A 21,175-nucleotide genomic window follows, 5' to 3' on the forward strand; every position below is an offset into this window, starting at 1 on the left:
AATTGAACAAGACCTCAAAAGATGGAGTAACATCCCATGCTCCTGGATAGGTAAAATCAATATCATTAAAATGTCTGTACTGCCAAAAGCAATATATACATTCAACGCAATCCCAATCAAATTGTCCAAAACATTCTTCATGGAAGTGGAAACAATGATCCAAAGGTTCATCTGGAAACACAAAAAACCACGGATAGCTAGAACCATCCTGAAGAATAGGAAGTTATCAATGGGAATCACAGTTCCGGACCTCTGGACATACTATAGGGCAGTGGTTATCAAAACAGCGTGGTACTGGCACAAAGATAGAGAGGAAGATCAATGGAGCAGAATAGAAACACTAGAAGGGAACCCACACAGATACAGCCAAATAATCTTTGACAAAAAGACAAACGACAACCCAGGCAAATGGGAAGGTCTGTTCAATAAATGCTGTTGGGACAACTGGTTAATAGCCTGCAGAAACAAAAAAATAGATCCACATCTCTCACCATACACTAAGATCAGATCTAAATGGATAACAGATCTAAACCTACATCCAGAAACCTTCAAACTTTTGGAAGAAAATGTTGGAAACACACTGGAACACTTAGGGGTAGGCCCTCACTTCCTAAAAAAGACTCCAAATGCAGTAGAAATCAAGACCAAAATAAACAATTGGGACCTCATCAAACTAAGAAGCTTCTGTACAGCTAGAGAAACAATCAACAAAGTAAAAAGGCAACCCACAGAATGGGAGAAGATCTTCGCACACGACATAGGTGATAGAGGGCTGATCTCCAGAATATACAAAGAGCTACAAAACAACCAAAACACCAAAACAAACAAGCCACTCAAGAAATGGGCACGGGAAATGGGCAAACACTTCACAAAGGAACAAACCCAAATGGCAAATAAACATATGAAAAAATGCTCAAGTTCCCTGGCAATAAGGGAAATCCAAATTAAAACATCAATGAGGTACCACCTAACGCCAGTAAGACTGGCCCACATGAATAAAAGCACCAACAACACTTGTTGGCGAGGTTGCGGGGAAAAGGGATCCCTACTCCACTGCTGGTGGGGCTGCAGGCTGGTACAGCCTCTATGGAAATCAGTATGGAGAATATTCAAACAACTCAAATTCAACATACCGTATGATCCAGCAATAGCACTCCTAGGAATATATCCAGAACACTTGTTTTATGAGAAACCAACATGCACTCCTATGTTCATAGCAGCACAATCAGTAATTGCAAAAACATGGAAGCAGCCAAAATGCCCATCAGCAGAGGATTGTATAGGAAAGCTATGGTTCATCTACTCCATGGAATACTACTCAGCTATTAAAAAAAACAAAATGCAGTTCTTTGTGGCCAAATGGGCCAAACTGGAAACCATAATGCTAAGGGAAATGAGCCAATCCCAAAAGGTTAAATACCACATGTTTGCCTTAATTTAAGATGATATGATGTTATGTATAACATGTTATGTTATGAATGTTATATGTTGTGTATAAACTAAAATTGAAGTGTAGGTGAGGTGGTCACAGAAGGTGGCTGGGAACTCGCATTTACTTTTAACATATTGGTTACTCATTACTATGTCAATTAATTCCATAATGATGTAAATTTTTGCTGATGGTATGTTGGAGCTTTCAATTGACTGGGATGATACTCTGCTGGCTCTGTCTTCAGACCAGAGAGGGTATACCTAAGAAGCCGTTGAACTTGACTGGACAATAAGATGCTGGACTCTATGTTTGGTATACGCTTGCAATGGGGGAATCTCAACTGAACTTGAGCTGTGGTTATGCAACAAGGTGGAGGAATCCACCATGGTGGGAGGGTTTGGGGAGGGGTGGGGAGAACCCAAGTACCTATGTAACTGTGTCACATAATACAATGTAATTCATGAAGTAAAATAATCAATAATTAAAAGAGAAAACAAAACAAAACAAAATTAATAAAACTTGGAATGGTAGAACAGAGCCTTTTTGCCCCGGGCAGTCTTATATTCAATTTTGAAATTTTCCCACAAAGAGGATGATGAATGCAAGAATTTATTTTTGTCAAGAAGACTAAGTGGAATACTTGTATACTTTTACAGAAATGATGAATGTATGTTTTTAAGAGATTTATTTTTATTTGAAACGCAGATGTTATAAAGAGAAGGAGAGACAGAGGAGAGAAAATTTCCATCTGATAGTTCACTCCCTAACTGGCTGCAAGGGCCAGAACTGGCTGATCCAAAGCCAGGAGCCAGGAGCCAGGAAGTTCTCGCAGCTAAGTGGGTAGTGAACCAGTAGATGGACAATTTCTCTGTCCATCTTTTCCTCTCTCTGTCTTTCTGTCACTCTTTCATTCAAATATATAAATAATATTAAGAAAGTTGATACAAGTTATTCTTATAAGTTGTTGATATCAAATACTCATACTTCATTATGAATGGTTCAATTTTCACTGTTTTCTCCTAGTGTAAATAGTCCCTCCTCTTTGTTAAGAAAAATCATACACCTGTGTCTTTCTTGTGATGCAGGTAATTGCAACTTACCTCTATCCATTTGGTGCTCACTCTCCCTGCAGTGGTCTGTTTGCTTTGTCTTTGTCATCTTCCAGCCACACTCACCTGCCTTCAGCCTCCCTTTGGCCTTCTGGTGGTTCTGGCTGTAGTTGCACAGGCCTCATTGTCATGAAGCCACAGGATTCTCTTGGATCTTTTCCCACTGGACTTCCCAGCATCATTGAATGTGCTGGACAGCACCCTCCATTTTGAAACAGTGGCTTCCTTTACATTCTCAGACCCTCCCTAGCTTCTTGAGCACTTTTCTCCCATTAATATCATCTGCTGTGTTAACCAACCATGAAATGTGTTAATCCCTTCTATTTGGTTTATCTTTTCAAATATGGCCTCGTGATTGCATGCTCATGCCACAGTCTCACACACACACACATTTTCTGTCTATAAGTTACTCCTGTATGTGTCTTAAATATAGCCAAGTCCTCATTTTACTGTAAGCCATTCTGGAACCCTGTCCAAGTTAATATATTTTCTTTAACAAGTGTTTTTCAAAAGCACTTTGACTTTTTAAAAAGATACATTCTGTTGTAGTATTATAATATCTCAATTTTCAGGTTTTGTTGTGTTTGGGGTTCTCCCTGGCAGCAGAACTTATGGGTGGTACGTGTGTACTCAAAGAAATTTATTATAAAAAATAATTACTTCCCATGATTATGGACATGTCTCAAGGTCTACAGAGTGAGTTAGCAGACTAGAACCCAGAAGATCCCGTGGGTGGTTCCAGTTTAATTCTGAAGGCCTGAAAACCAGCAGAAATAATGGTGTACTTCCACTACAAATGATAATCTGATGTGTAGTATGAGGGTAGTGAAAATTACAATGCAGTCTGAAAGCAATTCTGTTACTTAGAAGAGGACCTATACTTTTGTTATATTTAGGCCCCTAAGTGATTGGAGGGCAATCTTTGTTTCTGAGTCTATCCAATTAAATGTTACTAATATTGAAGACACTTTCAGAGAAACACCCAGGGTGATGTTGGAACAACTGTCCAGACAACAGAGGCCAGTCAGTTGATATATCCCCTTAATCTGTTGGGCTGTTTTTTTTTTTTTTTTTTTTTTTTTTTTGTAAGATTATTTTACTTTTTTTTTTTTTTATTTGAAAGGGAGATTTACAGAGAGAAAGATCTTCTTTCTGCTGTTTCACTTTCCACATGGCTGCAATGGCCATAACTGAAGCCAGGAGCCAGGAGCTTCTTCTAGGTTTCCCACCTGGGTGCAGGGTCCCAAGTCTTTGAGCCATCCTTTATTGCTTTCCAAGGCCACAAGCAGGGAGCTGAATGGGAAGCAGAGCAGCAGGGACACGAAGCAGCACCCATTTGGCATTCTGGCAGTTGCAAGGCAAGGATTTAGCCACTGGGCTTTCATGTTGGGGCCTAATCCGTTTGGCTGTTGTTACAAAATACCATATACAGGGTAATTTCTGACTAACAGGAATAACTTCGTATGGACTGGAACATCATGATCAAGACTCAGCAATTTAGTTGTCTGGTTAGAACCTGCCTATGTTTCATAATGGTTGCCTGTTTGTTGTAACTTTGTGGCAAAAGAAAGCTTTGAATCCTCCTTTATAAGGATACTAATCTCTTTCTTGGGGAGTCTGCCCTTGTGATCAAATGTTCTACCCTCAAATACCATCACTTTGAAAATTAGGTCTTTAAAAGAAAGAAAAAGAGTTGTGTGAGTTAGAGAGAGAGAGAGAGAGGTAGGAGATAGTTCTTCTATCTACCAATTCACTGCCAAAATAGCCATAGTGGACAAGCCTGGATCGTAACAAAGCCAGGAGACCAAACCTTTGAATGGGCCCCCAATGCTGATGCAGTCTTCCACTGCTTTCTTAGCAGGGAGTTGGTTTGAAAGTGGAGCATTCAGGGTTAGAACTGGTGTCCATATGAGTTGCTAGCGTAGCGGACAGTGGCTTAACTTGTGCCACATCACTTATTGTCAGAATTAATCCATCTGGAATATGCATGAAATTAACCATTACATTAAGCAAACATACAAAATTCTTGTAAGCTTCTACTTTCAATCTTTTTCTGTTAGTATGATGTCATTACTATGTATATCCTCAGATACAAAATCCATATCATCTGGCTTTTCAGTTCTTCCACACATTAAAGCTACACTTGTAGTCTAGTTTTCTACTACCTTCCTGCAAATGCCAATGTTCTACTCTAGTTCATTTCCATAGCATGAATCTACATTTGGAGCTCTATGACTCTGATGGCTTTTTTCCTTCTACTTTTCTTTCTTTTTTTTTGCTGGTCTTATCTTGTCCAGAACTTACCTACCCCCTTCAGGTTTCACAGTGAATTTCAAAGGTTATCATGAAACAAACTTCAAAAGCTCTGCAGGTGCTATTTTGTCTATGAGTATCTTGGTTCTTTCATTCGTTGCTGTTATCCATTTGTTCTCTTTCCGTTATGGGACAGGGACCAGCCTCACACATGTGGGCATTCTGCAATACTGTGGAAATTACATGTTGTAGTGAATGAGTTAGTTGAATGTTCATTCACTTAGGGAGTTTACAACTAATTTTGGTACATCAAATGCATTGTGCTTAGCCCAGTTTTGATCTCCTTTCTAGGGATCACATTTACGTATGTCATCTGTTCTCCTATTTATATTTGACTAAAACACTTCTGCTAACTGATTCTTAAGTGCTCAAAAATGTGCCAGAATTAGGAAATGAATTCTGCACTGTATTTTGTAGCCGCTTCCACTTTCCCAAAGGACGTTGTTGCCTTTACTGTCTTACTTTTCCCTTATTTTGAATCCAGTTCAGCTGAGCTTTCTTGACAGTCTTCTGTGAGCAAGGTGCTGGTTGCATCGGCTGCTGACGATGATACAGAAGTGAATGTGACCCACTGCCTGCCCTCAGGAGGCTGACAGTCTAGGCATGGGAAGACGCAGCATGAAGGGGAGTCGTGGGTATAGCTAATTCTTTTTTTTATTATTACTAATTACATTACATTATGTGACACAGTTTCATAGGCTCTGGGATTCCCCCAACCCCTCCCCATACCCTCCTCTCATGGTGGATTCCTCCACTTTGTTGCAGTATTACATTTCAAATTCAGTCAAGAGTCTTTCATTGCAAGCATATACTAAGCATAGAGTCCAGCATCTTATTGTCCAGATATATTCAACGGTTTCTTGGGGAGACCACCTCTGGTCTGAAGGTAGAGCTGGCAGAATATCATCCCCTCCGATGAAAAGCCCCAACATAACATCAACAACAATTTACAACATTATGGAGTTAATTGACATGGTATTGAGTAACCAATATGTGAAAAAAATGCAAGTTCTTAACCACATCCTGTGACTACTTCATTGACATTCCAATTTTAGTTTATATACAACCAGCTTCTATACACCTTAAAATGACTATAAGGTACTATTCAGCTGTCTTGTGTCTATTTTCATTTTAGTATTTAGCAGTTTATAGTGTTGAAGCATAATTTTTGCTGAACTTGGCAGATTTTAGGATAGTCCAAACTGGCTTATAACTCTAACAAGGCATATGTCAATAGTTGAGGTGCAGAACAGTTTTAGGAAGGGGTGTGCAGAGAAATCTTCAATACCTCAGTGAAGAGTAACTAATCTCTGTGTCCTACCAAGGCTTTGGACTGTCCTTGACTGATTTCCCAGGCTGCAAGCAGGGAGCTGGATGGGAAATGGGGCAGCCAGGATACAAACCAGTGTCCATATTGGATCCCCAGGGTTGCAGGATGAGGACTTGAGCCACTAGGCTATTGCACGGGGTCCATATGTGATTAATTTCTTTTTGCAATTATTTCCTTTTTCTTTTTATAATTTTTGTTATTGTTTTATGATACAGTTCCATAGGCTCTTGGATTTCCCATCCCCCTTCCCAATTTGCTTCCACCACCCTTATTAATTTCCCCTCTAGTATTACAATGGGTGGTCCTTCATGAACAGTCATAAGTCCATCATTCTGCTATTGAAGTGTTTCCCGACATTATAAGCATGGACAGTGTTGGAGAGTCCAGCATTCTACTGTCAGGATATATTCAACAGTTGCATTTGAGTCCATTTTTGGTCTGGAGGAGGAGATGCATACTGCGCTATGTCTCCATATCTGGACATGTCAGTCTCCAGTACAGTTACATTATATGTCCCCTTAAATACAGAGCTGGAAAACACAGACCACAACAGGGAAAAACAACCAGAAAATTTTCGTCGATGTGAAGTTAAACAGCATGTTACAAAACGAGCAATATATCACTAAGGTGATGAAAAATCAAAACCTTCTTGTAGAAATTGATGCTACTGCATGACCCATGTGGTGCTGAAGAAATGACAGTGGGAACAGAACATCATTACCCACCACATGTGATAAAAAAGCTCTCACTGAGACATGGTTCCTTTTGCTTCCAATGCCACTTTATGGGTTTGAGCAGGTCTCCTGGTGAAAGTTGATAAGGTACTCACCCTCTCAGGAAGCCCTCTGAGTCACATGGCAACTTGGTATGGCCCTGTTGCTAGGAGGAGAACAAATAAATTTGGATGTGATAATGTGTTACAATCAGGCTTCACTTGAAAGATTTTTGGTTTTAGTTCTAGATTGATATTATAGTTTCATGAATTCTGTGGAATAGTTTTTCCTAGTGATGTTTGTGTGTCTATAGAAACTATACAGAACTTGAGATTAATTCTAGGTGTTTGTAAAGAACAGTTGAGAGGATATGTGAAAATTCTTGACTTTTATTTTCAGTTTTCACTTTTTTCACTTCCATTGGTTACTGCATAGCAGTCTCTCCTGTCCCTTCTTGCTAACTTCCAGTGGTATAGGTTGATAATTTGTAAACTCAGGATTTGTTTTGAAGGTGGTTTCCTTTTGCATGGATTACCTGTTAGTCATTTTAGCTGGCTAGTGTGGATTTTCACAGCTCACTACCTTTCCAATACAATAAATTGTGTCTTTGCCAATTTTGAAATCATGGTTTCTTCTTACATCCTCCACATGTGGATAGCAACCTGCCAACAAATAAACAAAAATGAAGTTAAGTTTTAGACAAATGCAGCTGAAATACCAAATTACCCATGGCCTCTTCTGGAGGTATATTTATTTGCACACAGTGGGGATTAGTATTTCCTTGTGAAACAAGAGACAGTTATTTTTACAGTTTGGAAATAATGGAGTCTCAAATGTATGAGTTCATGAAATCTGTCCTAGTGAGGTGTGGTACATGAATAGGTACAATGGGCAAGTTGTCATTTCTAAGTAATGGTGGATGTGAAAGATGAGGGGAAATTTGAAAGCAGCGTTCTCTCCTTGATATCCCAGAGTGAATGCCTTTTACAGTGTTAGAAACAGAAAGAATTAGATGGTCTTAACCGATGGTCCCAACAATGGCCACGATACTGAAGTAGTCATGTTAATAAAATCTTATCAAATAAATGTTGGCTTACCTTACTCTGTATAATTTTGGAGAAGGCCCTGTCCTGCCAATATTAGGAGATTGTGTATTCCAGTTTCCTTCTGCAATATAGTGAAGTACTTTTTCTTAGTTTCTTACAGACCTTGTTTCAGTACTTTTGTAGAGTGAGCAATGAATGAATAAGATCAGCCTATATAAATATATGCATTTTTAAAAACGTATATTTTTATATGTTTTATATACTCTACTGGATGTGAATTGATTTTACTAATAATGGAATCCAATTCTAATCAAGTCCAACTTCACCATTTAATGGATGAAATAAAAGGGTTCTGCAATAAGAGGCTTACCCATGCTGTCATAGCCCAAGACTGGCAAAGTACAATCAAAAGAGTAGTCTTTGGATTCTTAGTTGATTTTTTTCTCATGTATGCCATTTGTAATTTGATACTTTAAGAATGTATTCATGTCAGCTCTAAGCAGTTACTCGATTGTAAGTTTGTTTTGTGTATGAAACTGAGATCAAGGTCAAAGAAGTCAAAAACAGTTTTGAAGACAGTGACTGAAAAAATAGAATTATTTTAAGTCATTATAAAGTAAGAAGAGTAAAAAAAAATATGGGGCCAAATTCCCTTCAGTTCTTAAATACATTGCATTATTTTCAACTCATTTGGAAAATAGTTTATCCAGTTCTGTTTCATTCATGTCCTGATAATCCCAGTTGTTTTCAGGGTGCTAGGCCTAGGGTCGAGTTGTAAACTGAATGTAGAATTTATTATTTATGTGATTCTGATGATTTATGTATTATTGCTGAGGTTCAGTTTTCTCATATGTAAAATTCAGGTGGATTGCAGGAGTAGATGATGGAGAATCTCTTGGAGAAGGTAGACCTGTATGCTGTTTCAAGTGTGGCCACTACTTACCAGTGACGGTGCATACTCCAGAGTATTTTATCTCAAAGCAAATTTTAAAGCATTATTATTGAAACCATTTTGTAGACAAGGAAAATGAGACTAAAGTTAACCTTTCTTAGGGTTCATTGCCAGTTAGATTGTTTCCTAGGAGCCAAATTTAAATCCATCTGAAGTATATGTTCACTGTACTTGACATTTCCATCCACAAACATTTCAATCTAAAAGTGGTTATTTGGTGGCAACCCTGTCTCAAGAGAATGCCCTATTTGGCCCTTCTGTGAGGGCACTATCTCTGATTTTTCCTCCAGATTTATTGTCTTCATCACACGGGCTGGTTTTGAAAACCCTGACTGCCATATGTTAAGAGAAGCTCTTGTAATGCTTGTTTGCTTGCAAATCTGATTCCACATTATGTGATGTTATAAAAGATCAAAAAGACTAATGCAATAAAATCTAAGGCACTGCTAGTTTTTCAATTCCATTTAAAGAAACAGAATTTGACTGTTTGCTGTTCTTGTCGAAATGCTATAAGTGTCCAAAGAAAAAACTTTGCAATGAATGCATTGTCTGACAGTCTTTTTGTTTGTTTTCTTTCAGAGGGAGATTATGGGTGACTTAATTTTCAGATTGCTGAAAGATAGTAATTTGTTTCATAAAATGGTTGAATTGACTGATATTCTTTGGTACACAAGTGAAATATCATGTGAAATTATATATACTGAGAAATAAGTAGGTTGAAGGCAGAAATTCATAGTTTTTCTTCTGAGTTATTAATAAGAATTATTAAATAGAGCAACATCTGTGAATGCTTGTGGGAAAACTGGCTCAGTTTGGATTTATTCTTGCCCTTTTTTTCTCACAGTTCATATACTATGTGCCAGGAAATGGCATCTGCTTTCCCTTCAAAGCATAATTCAGACTGATGACTTCTCATTGCCTCCCCTGACCTGGCCAAATACCTCATGAGACCACCACTCTGTATGCCATGGATTTTTGTAATAACTTCCTAGCTGTGAATCAATATTCACAGTAAAGTTTTCATTAACAAATGTTTTTCTCCTGCGGGCACAGGATTTTATGATTTATTATTTGTAAAATATAGTTTTTAAAAGTTTTACTTGCTTATTTTAAAAAGAGCTATCAGAAATAGGAGGAATGTAAAAGAGAATAAAAAATAGTATTCATCCGCTGAATCACTCCCCAAAATACACACAACACAGGGAGTGGGCCAGGCTGAAGTCCAGAAGCCAGAACTCAGTCTGGGTCTCCTCACGTGAGTGGTAATAAGCCAGCTACTTGGGCCACCGTCTGCTGCCTTTTAAGGTCACTAGCAGGAAAACGGAATTGAAGCGGAGGTGGGACCAGGCCCCAGGCACTCCAATATGATGTTGGATGTCGCATCCCAAACGTGTTATTATCACTTGTTTCTTATTACACCAAATTTGTAACTTAAACTTTCCTGTAACTATCTTTATGTTAGAATAAGTGTGGTATGTACACACAGATGCATACACACACGCAAGGTTTGGTATCTTCTCTTCCTGGCATCCACAAAACAAAGTCCTGTGGAGAAAGGGAGGCAGGTGCTTCATAGTTCAGACAAGTGATTGGTGTTGGAGATAACAGGTGAACAGAGTATGACAACAGAAATGTACGTATGAACATTTGGAAGCTCTAGTGAGCAGGGAGTGGAGCTGTATCATATCTTATCTACCAGCAGATTGGCCGTGTATAAAATCAAAAGCAGGATGGTATGGTGGAAGTGACTTTGTGCCATAATTTGAATGAAGCCAAGTTTGAAAAAATTTGATTTGAAAAAACACAGGCAAAGAGCATCACCCAAAGCAAGTAAGGACTCACATAATGGAAATTTCTGAAATCATAAATCATATTGCATATCTGATCAATATTCAAGAAACTTCATTGAAATGTCTTTCTACATGGTACTCACTAAATTTGTGATAGTTTTCCATATCAACAAAGATAATAATCTTTAATTTTAAAATGTGATATTAACTAAAACTGATCATAAAGCATAGCATGTTTATTTGGGGTGGTGGTAATAAAATAATACTTTATCAACCCAAACTAATTTAGTAAGAGTAATAGTTTGTCCTTTGACAAACTTCAAAGGACAAAGCACAAGTTTTAACTTGTTTGAGAAAAATCCAATATAAGGAGGAATACAAGCAAGGTGTTGTTCCGCTATGTGTATTTAACATGGATGTCCAGATACATTTCTACGTACACGCCCCACCACTACCCAAAGTCTTCCTTCTCGTTTGCTATCACGGTTAGTATTAGGCAGTATCTTGTTTAACTGCGTGTTAGCTTACACTGCACTGATTTTCAATCACTCTACAATTCCTACAACTCTTGTTATTCTCAGCTTTCCAAACCTCTGATGGTCAGAATCTACCACCTGCCTGCTCTTTGCAGCCTCCTGAAGCCATCTCCCCATCCTTCCCGAGTCCAGGCCTAAGCACCTGATCTTTCACAGGAAGGATTTAGTGTGACTCCAATGCCCAGGGTCTCCCTCAGTATCGTTAACCAGGCCACAACCTTGCGCTGCAGCTCTGGTAGCTCGTTTGTTATTCTGATCCTTAAGGTCACTTCTCCTTGTTACATCCTCCATCTCTAGCCCTGGGGTTTGTGGCTAAGTCTCTGATCATAGTCCGTATGTGACAACAACACCTCTTCCATTTAAATCTTAGGAATGCCTTCCTGTGACTATGAAAGGAACAAGTAGTTTGTTTTTGTTTCTTGCCTATGGCTCCAGGTGATTTTGCAAAACTTTTAGAAAACTGTTCAATATCAAACTTTTAAAAAATCAAATATTTCTCAATCCTTGGTTTTTACACTACTGTAATCTATGCAGAATTTTTAATGTATCTTGGTATTATTCCATTTTGCTTTATTTTATTTGCATATTATTTTGACTATTCTTTATGCGATAAGGAATTTGCAGTGTCAAAAAGTCACAGCAGTCTGCATGACTGAAAATATAACTTGGAGTTAAATGTATAATAAATTTTTTTAAAAAATGGATCAAATACCATTTTAGAGAAAAAATAGATAAATAAATGTGCTTCTGAGATAAAATTATATAGATACAAATGTATAAATAAGGCTTGTTCTCTAATTGGGGGAATTGGGAGTTACTTTTTAATATCATCGTCTACTAATCCATTCTCCATAATTCTGTTGGTGTATACCTATATGGTTTTTGTTCTTTTTTTGTTAACAACAAGAGTTAAGTGTCACATTGAAGTTCATTCAGTGTTTTTATTTACAAATAGCTTATGTTTCATGTGGCGTAAAATCCAGAGCTTCAGAGAGTGTACTGAATATTTTAGGGTATCCTTTAATCAGCTGTCGCTAATGATCCAATTTATTTTAAGGCTTTGAACTTATGAGTTCCTTTCTTTCAAAGTGTTGGCTGAATATGATCTACTGTCATTCCATGGAACTTAAAAATGTATAAAATATATATATAATTAGAATGCAATTAGTCATTGTTAAAAACAAGCTATATTGAATTAGAATAGCTTCTTTTGTAATCTCACCACATTTGCATGAACAGTTGTATGTGTTTAACTTTTCGTGAGTGTCCTGTTTGTGCACACATGCACACGTGTGCCCTCTTCATCCTCCCCTTCTTATTTCTTCCACTTTGCCCTCTTCCTCCTTAAGATGAATCAGTCTGATATGACAAGAAAGAAGGTTTTGCTGTGTGTTCTATGTGTTACTGAGTGCCTCAAATCTTCAACTATGTGAAAGAGAGAAATTCTGGGTGCTATCTCCTAGGAGACAGGCAGGTAGGCATCCCCAGTGTGGCTTCTGTAGTGTTAGCTCAAGGGCCAGAGGGACATTTCTTTTCTTTTTTTTTTTAAGATTTATTTTTATTACAAAGTCAAATATATAGAGAGGAGGAGAGACAGAGAGGAAGAGGGACATTTCTTTTCTACAAGTTGATTCCTAGTGTAATTTCTCTGAGTTCCTTGAAAAGTTGCTTCTTCGTTGCTGCATCTCTGTTCTGCATGTGCTGTTAGTTAAAGACAAGAGCTTTAGTTGCCTATGATCTTGATTATGTTTGTTTTGTATATTCAAGAATTTTGATTTATAGTGAACCTCCTTTCCTTGTCTTTTTTGTTTCTGTCATTTCGGTGTGATGCAGGATTACACAATGGCTTAGCCAATGTCTTGAGTCTCCCAGATGTCTCTTCTTCTATTTCTGGCCCAGTTTTTAGAAATTCTTTCAGGGAAAGAGTTATTTGAGGTTTCTCTGGTTTGTGTTGGAATGTGAAAGTTTCTTCCCCCTACTTTTGCATTTAATGTTAACCGTTATCAAATCATTGGTATCTCATTGCTCTCCTGGATGCTTGCGCTGACACCTTTGCTTGACAGCTTGCATTGATGGACCTTCACAAGGTGTTATCACGCACAAGACCAATTACCAATATAAAACTCAAACATTTTTATGTATTTATAACTTCATTTGATATGTATAGATGTTGTATTTTTATAAGATGTATTTTTATATGAGAGAATCAAAGTTACAAATGGAATAGCAGAGAGAGAGAGAGAAAGAAGAACAGAGAGAGAGATCCTCCATCCACTGGTTTACTCCCCTGCAACAGCTAAGGTTGGGCCAGCCTGAGGCCAGGAACTTTGTGTCTCCCATAAGAGTGGCAGGGGCCCCACCCAGTACTTGGGCCATCTTGTGCTGCTCTTTTAGGCCATTACAGAGAGATATGAGACATCAACTAGGACCCATATGGGATACCACCATCACAGGTGCTGATTTTTATAAACGGTACTGGCACCCATGTCAGTGTCTGAAGATATATGTGTTTCAGGGGCAGAAAGATAGGGAATGGGAGCTCCATCTACTAGCGTGCTCCTTAAATGATCACAGTCACCTCTGGGTCCACCATCAGGCCTCAATCCAGACCTTTCAAATGCCTAGCAGGAAGCCAATCAATTAAGTGATAACCTGCTGCCTTCCAACATCTGCACCCTCATTTGGAGAACTGCAGACGAAGTTGGGCTCTCTGACATGGGATATGTCAACCAGTATCTTAAATGTCAGTCCGAATGCCTGTTCCCAGTATTTTTAAAGCAGTTATAAAGTTTTACTGTTTTGTTTTAAAAGGGGGTTGGGAATGGAAAACGAAAAAAAAGTGTGGCTGGGGTCTCTTCATCCTATATGAGCACCTGTTTGTGTCCTGGCTGCTCTATCTGTGATTGAGCTCCCTGCTGATGGCCTGGGAAAGCAGCAGAATATGATTCAAAGAATTTGGCACCTGCCACCCTCATGGGAGACCCACAGGAAGCTCCTGATTTTGCCCTCGCCTAGTGCTGACTGTTGTAGCCATTTAGGGAGTGAATCAGCAGAAGGAAAATCTCTATCTCTTTCTGTCTGTTCCTGTCTCTGTGATTTTGACATCCAGACTAAATAAATACGTATTAAACTATTGTTTATTTTCATTTTTTCCGAAAGGCAAAGTGACATACACCAACAGAGACAGAGAAACTGAGACCTTCTCCCTAAATCTCCATGACAGCCAGGACTAGACCAGGCTGCAGTCAGGAGTTTGGAACTCATCTGTGTCTGCCATGTGGTGGCAGGTATCCAAGTACTTGAGTGAATGTCGGTTGATGCCTCATGTGTTTATTAGCAGAAAGATGGATTGGAAGCAGAGCCAGAACTTACACAAGCACTCTAATGTGGGAGGGAGTTGTCTCAAGCAGCATCTTGACTGATGTGCCATTCCCCACTCTTTTTTTTTAATAAACATGTTTTATTTTTATATCCAGAGTGACTGAATGTTGCCAGTTTTGTTTTTCAGGATCTGGATCAATTGATGATATAGGCAGAAAGTCAATCAATGTTTGGACAGATAGTACTCCATTATTACACCCTAAAATGATTTATTAATTACTATCAGAAGCAAATGAAATTGTTAAGCACTTACTTTTTGTTTGTTTGCTTGCTTCAGGAAGGAGAAAACATTTTCTATTTGGCAGTTGAAGATATAGAAACAGACACAGAGCTTCTGATTGGCTACCTGGACAGTGACATGGAGGCGGATGAGGAAGAACAGCAGATGACAGTGATCCGAGAAGGGGAAGGGGAAAATCCTAAAAGACAATCAGTAGCTGGCAGAAAAGGTATTGCATTTTAACCTATGACCTGGGAGAATAAAACTTGTGCAAGAAATGCGGTGTGCCTTATTTGAATTAGGGTTGTATTGTCATACACTGTTATCCAAATAGTTTTATTCAAAACCTTGCTCAGGATATCCAGCCTTGTGCTCATTTTTCTTACAATTGGACAGGAATGCTTGGAATGGATGATGGGTGTGCCCAGTAGGACCGCCAGGGTGAGAAGCCCATGCTGAGTTATTGGGGCAGGTTTTGGCTTTTGTGGCTCTTGCTGGTGCTTTGTGGTTACGAATCGAATTTCTGCACTCCTGCCTTGGTTCTTATCACATTGGTGAGTCTTATCACATTGGGCAAGCCAGTGACTTTCTGAGCCTTTTCTTCTTCATCTGTACATGTGAGATGGTGAGTGCAGAGCTGAGGTGCACCAGAGGACTCTGTTGGATCCAGGGGATTGGTTCCTGGACATTGCTCACTTTAGATTTCATCGGGAATTCAGAGCTTCTGGGAATATTTTCCCAGTTCTGATCATGGACTCCCAGCAGTATCACTGGGTTGTCATAGTTCGGTGACGAGAAGTCTACAATAACCGTAGGTTATATCTGCCTAAGTCGCTTCTGCAGTCCAGATGACAAATACCACTTGCTTGCCACCTGTAGGGGAGTAAGCAAGTCCTAGTGAACATCGTTTCTGTCGTTTTATATCTTCTTTTTGGTGATATTTGAGGGAGAAATGAATGATGGTTTAGTTGTTCACATTTGTAATAGGCTTTGTTTTAGTCCGTTCTGGCTGCCACAAGGAACTAATGTTAGGTGAGGTGAATTATACACAACAGACATCTATTGCCCATAGTTCTATGTCACAGGAAGTCCTAGTCTGAGCCAGGTGCCAGCAGATGTGGTGCTCGAGGAGGGCTCCTTGCTCACAGACATTACCTTCTCCCTGTGTGATCACCTAACAGTTGTGGGAAACAAGTTTTCTGGGCCTCTTTTGTAAAAAGCGTAGAAGCTCATCCAGGAGATGGCCAAGACCTCTGACTCAGTGTCCATGGGGGGATCTGGCTTTAGCTTAGGAACCCTGCAGGCTGTTCCTTGCCACTTTTCCATTTTGTGTAGCACAGCCACTCCGGAGGGGACTCTGGGTTCATTAGAGTGATAATACTTCTCATATGAAGTTCCTGTCCTGCTTGTTTGTTACCGGCTGAAAAAGGCTGAGAATTCTCCCATTGCCAGCTGGTGCTTCTGTTTCTTAAGTTTTGTCAGATCATTGAAGGGGACGGTGAGAACAGGCTCGGACTGTTTTGTTACTATGGTTTGCTATTTGGTATGTCAAATTTGTGGTGATAGAATTATTTCTGTTTTATTCTGTGTTTGCCTGTTATTTTTTTCTCTGTTGCCCTAGGGTTTGTTATTATCATATCCCTTATTTTCATTTTAAAGCAAGTTTCCCATTCATCTTCTGTTGCCCTGATTTCTGCTTTAGTTAAAAAAAAGAAAACACTAGCTTCCCTTGTCTTCGTAAAACGAGTCAAAAGAAACACAGAACAAAATTTCAATATTCCAATCAGATACCAATTTGTTTTATTTACAATTCTTAGTGTCTTCTGTATAACAGCAAAGAAAATAAAAACAAAAAGGACCTCAAACTCAGAAAGAAATTACTCAAATATGTAACAATGAAGTGTGCGGTTCAATAAATGATAGTGACTTATGTTTAAAAATTTTTTTGAGTTGAGATGATGTTATATGGGAAAAAGAACAACATAAAATAAGGGAAAGAGTATGATCATAAAGGTAACAGAATCTACCCTCTGCGTAAGATATATGCCTCACAGACTTGGAAATAGCATAGTTGCCTCTTGGTCATATTTATTTCTCTCATTGTTTTTCTACTTTCTAAATCTGATTTTATTAGCTAATCGGAAGAAAATTTATATAATTTAAATAGCACACTGAGAGTGGGGCAGAGCTGTGTCAGTCCATATGGGATAGTGGAACCTCACTATAGCCTAGTTTTTATGAGCATATATATTTTTTCTGCACAAATGTGAGAATCCCCTGGGTAATTTAAACATAGTTTGCCTCAGATTTTGTTTTATGTAAAAGCTATAAGTGAACTAGAGATGACCCATTTAGGGAAAAATCATGTTTTACAACGTAACATATAAAATTCATTTTTATTCTGAAGAGTTGACATTAAAGCATAAGTTAAAAATTGAGAATTTGATTTTACATTGCGTGGAGAAAACGTAAGTAAAATGTTTTTAAAATTGATGCATTTCTCTCTGACAGTACTTCTTCATGTAATTTTCTGTAGGCAAACACTGTGGGCACTCATTAAGCACAGTTCATTTTTATAAAGTAAGGGCAGCCATGAGCAGTTCTTGGCTCTGAGTTTTTGTCTAATAAACATGCTGCTCTTATAAATGTGCAGATGGCCTGGACTGTAAAGATGACTTTACCTGTCCTCATTGTGAATCAAGCTTTACCTGTGAGGACATTCTCACTGAGCATCTTCAGACATTGCACCAGAAGCCCTCGGAGGAGAAAGAGTATAAGTGCAAGAATTGTGGGAAGAAGTTCCCAGTTAAGCAGGCTTTGCAAAGACAGTGAGTATCTTAAAGATTACATATCTGTAAATTTACAGCCTCACATTTTTGTTTTTTCCACTGGTTTCACTTCTGTTTTAGCATGTGTTGTGTGTGTGTGCGTGTGTGTGTGTCCATGTATCCATTTGATAGAAAGGGACTGAACATTTTACATTGGCACTGCCATTGACTCGTCCTTTTCTAGAATAAAATAGTGATTTTTGAAATGTCCTGTTCATGAACTCTAACAAGGAAACCTTGTTTATAGTAAAACCTCTTTGTCTATTTACGTACTTGCTATTCAGAATCAAGCGCACTGTTTTTTTTTTAATCTAAAATGCAGATATCATAATGTAGCTATGGCTTGGAGGTGACAGGTCAAGTTTCAGTTGTCTGCATTTGATATCCCCTGTGGAGTTTGTTAAAGAAAAGTTTACAAAATGGAGAGTTCTTAGCGTAAAGAACACGGGGCATTGTAGGAAGTGCTTTTTATTTCATAGCGAATTTAGAGGAGTAATTTCGAGAACAATAGATCAGGATTTGGCAATATGATGAATTCAGTGTCCTCATCCACTCCCATGTATCCTTTCACACTTTATGTAACACATTAAATTATGTTTTATTGAAATATTTTACAGAATAATGAGCTAAAATCTGTGTTGAAAGCATGAATTTCTTGTGGATATGTTTTATGGGATCCTGAATTATTAAATGAGAAAGAAGTTACACATATTTGTAACTAATTTTTAATGAAATGTCACCTTACATGTGAGTAAGAAATCTTTGGCATATAGCGTAATGTTACCTTCTATGTTTCATTAAATTAAAATTCTAACATAGGCTGTTTCATATTACAACTGTTCCCATGTATTACATGCATCAAATTTTGTTACCAAAATTTGAAAAGACACATTTCTGTTTGAAAGTTAAACCAAATGTGCTGAAAAATTAAAACTTTTCTAGTAAGAGACTGATACTTAGATATTCTGCACAGATTTTTAAAAAAAGCAAGAGCTATATACTTTTTAGTGTATGTATTTTAAAACTGCATTCTAGTGAACTCTTAGTACGTTTATTACTGCATAGGCTATACCAACGATACCCTTGCTTAGCTGCTGGTTTTAGCTAAATCAGGTGCTATTTAAAACTTTAAAAGGCATAAAACTGAGTGAGAAGAGTATGAACATGACTTTACTCGAATTAGACCTTCAGCATTTGTTTCTCTCTCCCTCCTTCTTCCATTTCCCCCTCAGCATTCTTCACTGCAGAACAAAAAGCAGTCTGAAGGATTCTTCACGAAGTTTTCAGTGTTCAGCTTGCAATTCCTCCTTCAGTTCAGCATCGAGGTTTTGTGTCTGAGTTACCAGATGGCTGTTGGATAACCCTGGGTCATTTTGTTGCATGCACACTTTTATGCTTGTTAGGGGTTCAGTACCCATGCCTACAGAACCTAAATACCTTTCTCACCTGCCTAGGTAATGCATGAAATGAGTGCAAACTCAACTAGGGAGCATGTGCCACGGAAGCCTGCTGTGATATTTGAGTTTTTTTGTGTTTGTTTTCTCCCCGTTCTCACTTCTTGATTGTCTTCTAGTTTTGAGCAGCACCAGGAAACATGCCGGGGGGATACCAGGTTTGTGTGCAAGGCTGACAGCTGTGGGAAGAGGCTGAAGAGCAAAGATGCCCTGAAGAGACACCAGGAAAATGTCCATACCGGTGAGGAGTCACTGGAGGGTCATGTTGAAAGGGGTTTCCTCTCTGTGGGCCACAGTGGTCTGTTCTTAATTCTCACTCTGAAGGAAAGAGCTGGCTTTTTCATTGTGTTTCACACAGATGTGGCTTTCTGGCAGTGGGGCCTTTTTCTTTCCATGAACACTATTTTTCAAGTTGATTCTAGCAGCATTTATTATTTTTCTCATCTCTAAATAAATCAGAACTGTATTTGTAATCTGGGATCTGATGGTGCTTGGTGGTCAGGTGCATTAAGGATTACTATTTGTAACAGTTGTCATATTTTAGTATGTGAAATTTTGGCTTTCATCAGTTGTTAATATTGATGATTGTAAATATATTTTGAAATTACTAAGTTAAGCCTTTCTGTTTTAATCTTTCTACAATAAAATTGAGGTTTTTTTCAGTGTTTATTATTCTCCCTCTATACTGCAAAAAGTTCCTAATGCATTTTGACATGGAAGTTGAATTTGTTTGGAATAGTAAAGTAATGTTGTTTGCATTTTCTAATGGCTAATTAAACAATAGAAATAATATAAAATTTAGCTATCACTTAGAGTCTGTCTGCCTAGTTTATGAGAGGTAGGAAATATACAGATAATATCTATTGCACTCAGGTGAACAAAGATTTTCCTGATTGGAAGTTGAAGTACAAGGGACTCCATACTTTCTACAAGTAGGCAGAATTGTGTCCATGTATGTGGAGAGAAGTGAATTTCTTAGGATGCTTGGAACCCATCATGTTCGAATCAACTTTAAAAAAGTTTACAGAACATAGAATTCAAAGTTTATTTTGTTGGAAAAATCTTTTGAAAATCGGAACATACCTTCTGGTAAAAGGGATTTCTCATGAGCTCTTTTTGATGACCCTTCATACAGAGGAGTTCAGACTTTTTTCTTTCACCCAAATAAACTTTGTAATTCCATTTGCATTGAACATTATAAAGTGCCCTGAAATGTCTTATGCTTGCTTACTGTTCATGACACATCTGCATTAGTAATAATAAAACTACTGAGGCTGACTGCTGACTCCCACTTTGCACGGTTGGCTTGGACTGTACTTCACGTGTTTGCTGTTCGTGAGTGGTCTGGTGGGCAGAAGGTAGAACTTTGCACGGTATACCTTCAGGCTCAGGCTCATCACTTCAGGACTTGACAGTCTTCAGGTTTCACTCTTGTCTTTTGAAGGACCTGGGAAGCATGAGTTGTTTTTTGTTGTTATTGTTGTTTTCTTTTGTTTTTGTTTTCCTGAATTCCATACTTAGTCCTTCTCTATGATTGCAAAAAGTCAGCATAACTTTTTGATAGATTTGTCCCCATAGTTTTCAGGAAAAAATGCTGCTCTGGTTAAAGTGCTGTTCTTAATTTTCTCCATCTATGTCTGCAGTGTATTGTAACAAAACTTTCATGTCAGTTTTAAAGTTAACTTGGCTGAACTAAGTAAAAAAACAGATGCAGACTGAAACTGGAAATTTTTCCTTTCTTGTTACTGGGTATATGGTCTTCAGGCGACCCTGTAAGAGTGATTTCTTTGAAGCTTCTTGTCATTGGCCTCGGATATTATAATATTAGTGGTTCTGGAAATTCTTGGTATTTAATAGGAAATAATTCATAGGAGAAAATTTTATTTTCTATGTTGTGGATACTATGCAAAAGAAAATCTTGTGTTTCTTTTGGCTGGAGTTAATACAAAATCTCAGTTTGTCATTCATTGTTTCTCCCCTTTCCTCTGTAAGCCACATAGACATTTGGCTAATGAACACTGCTTTTATGAGAGTAGCAAGTAAAACAATATTCATGGATCTGGAGGTAGAA

The 21,175-nt window shown here is 38.2% G+C and overlaps 1 protein-coding gene across 3 annotated transcripts in view; it reads left to right on the forward strand.

Moving 5' to 3' along the window:
• The window catches only part of PRDM5 (PR/SET domain 5), a 183,457-nt gene that overhangs the window by 80,789 nt on the left and 81,493 nt on the right, over positions 1-21,175 (forward strand). For 2 of the 3 annotated variants that reach the window (XM_058666903.1, XM_058666904.1), the window contains 4 exons: positions 14,880-15,051; positions 17,476-17,650; positions 18,883-18,975; positions 19,224-19,345. In XM_058666903.1, the coding sequence (XP_058522886.1) occupies positions 14,880-15,051; positions 17,476-17,650; positions 18,883-18,975; positions 19,224-19,345 (562 nt within the window). The remainder of the gene's footprint in view (positions 1-14,879; positions 15,052-17,475; positions 17,651-18,882; positions 18,976-19,223; positions 19,346-21,175) is intronic. The other variant, XM_058666905.1, reaches the window with a different exon arrangement.

This window comes from Ochotona princeps, chromosome 7, assembly GCF_030435755.1.
Source record: "Ochotona princeps isolate mOchPri1 chromosome 7, mOchPri1.hap1, whole genome shotgun sequence".
Lineage (NCBI taxonomy): Eukaryota > Metazoa > Chordata > Mammalia > Lagomorpha > Ochotonidae > Ochotona > Ochotona princeps.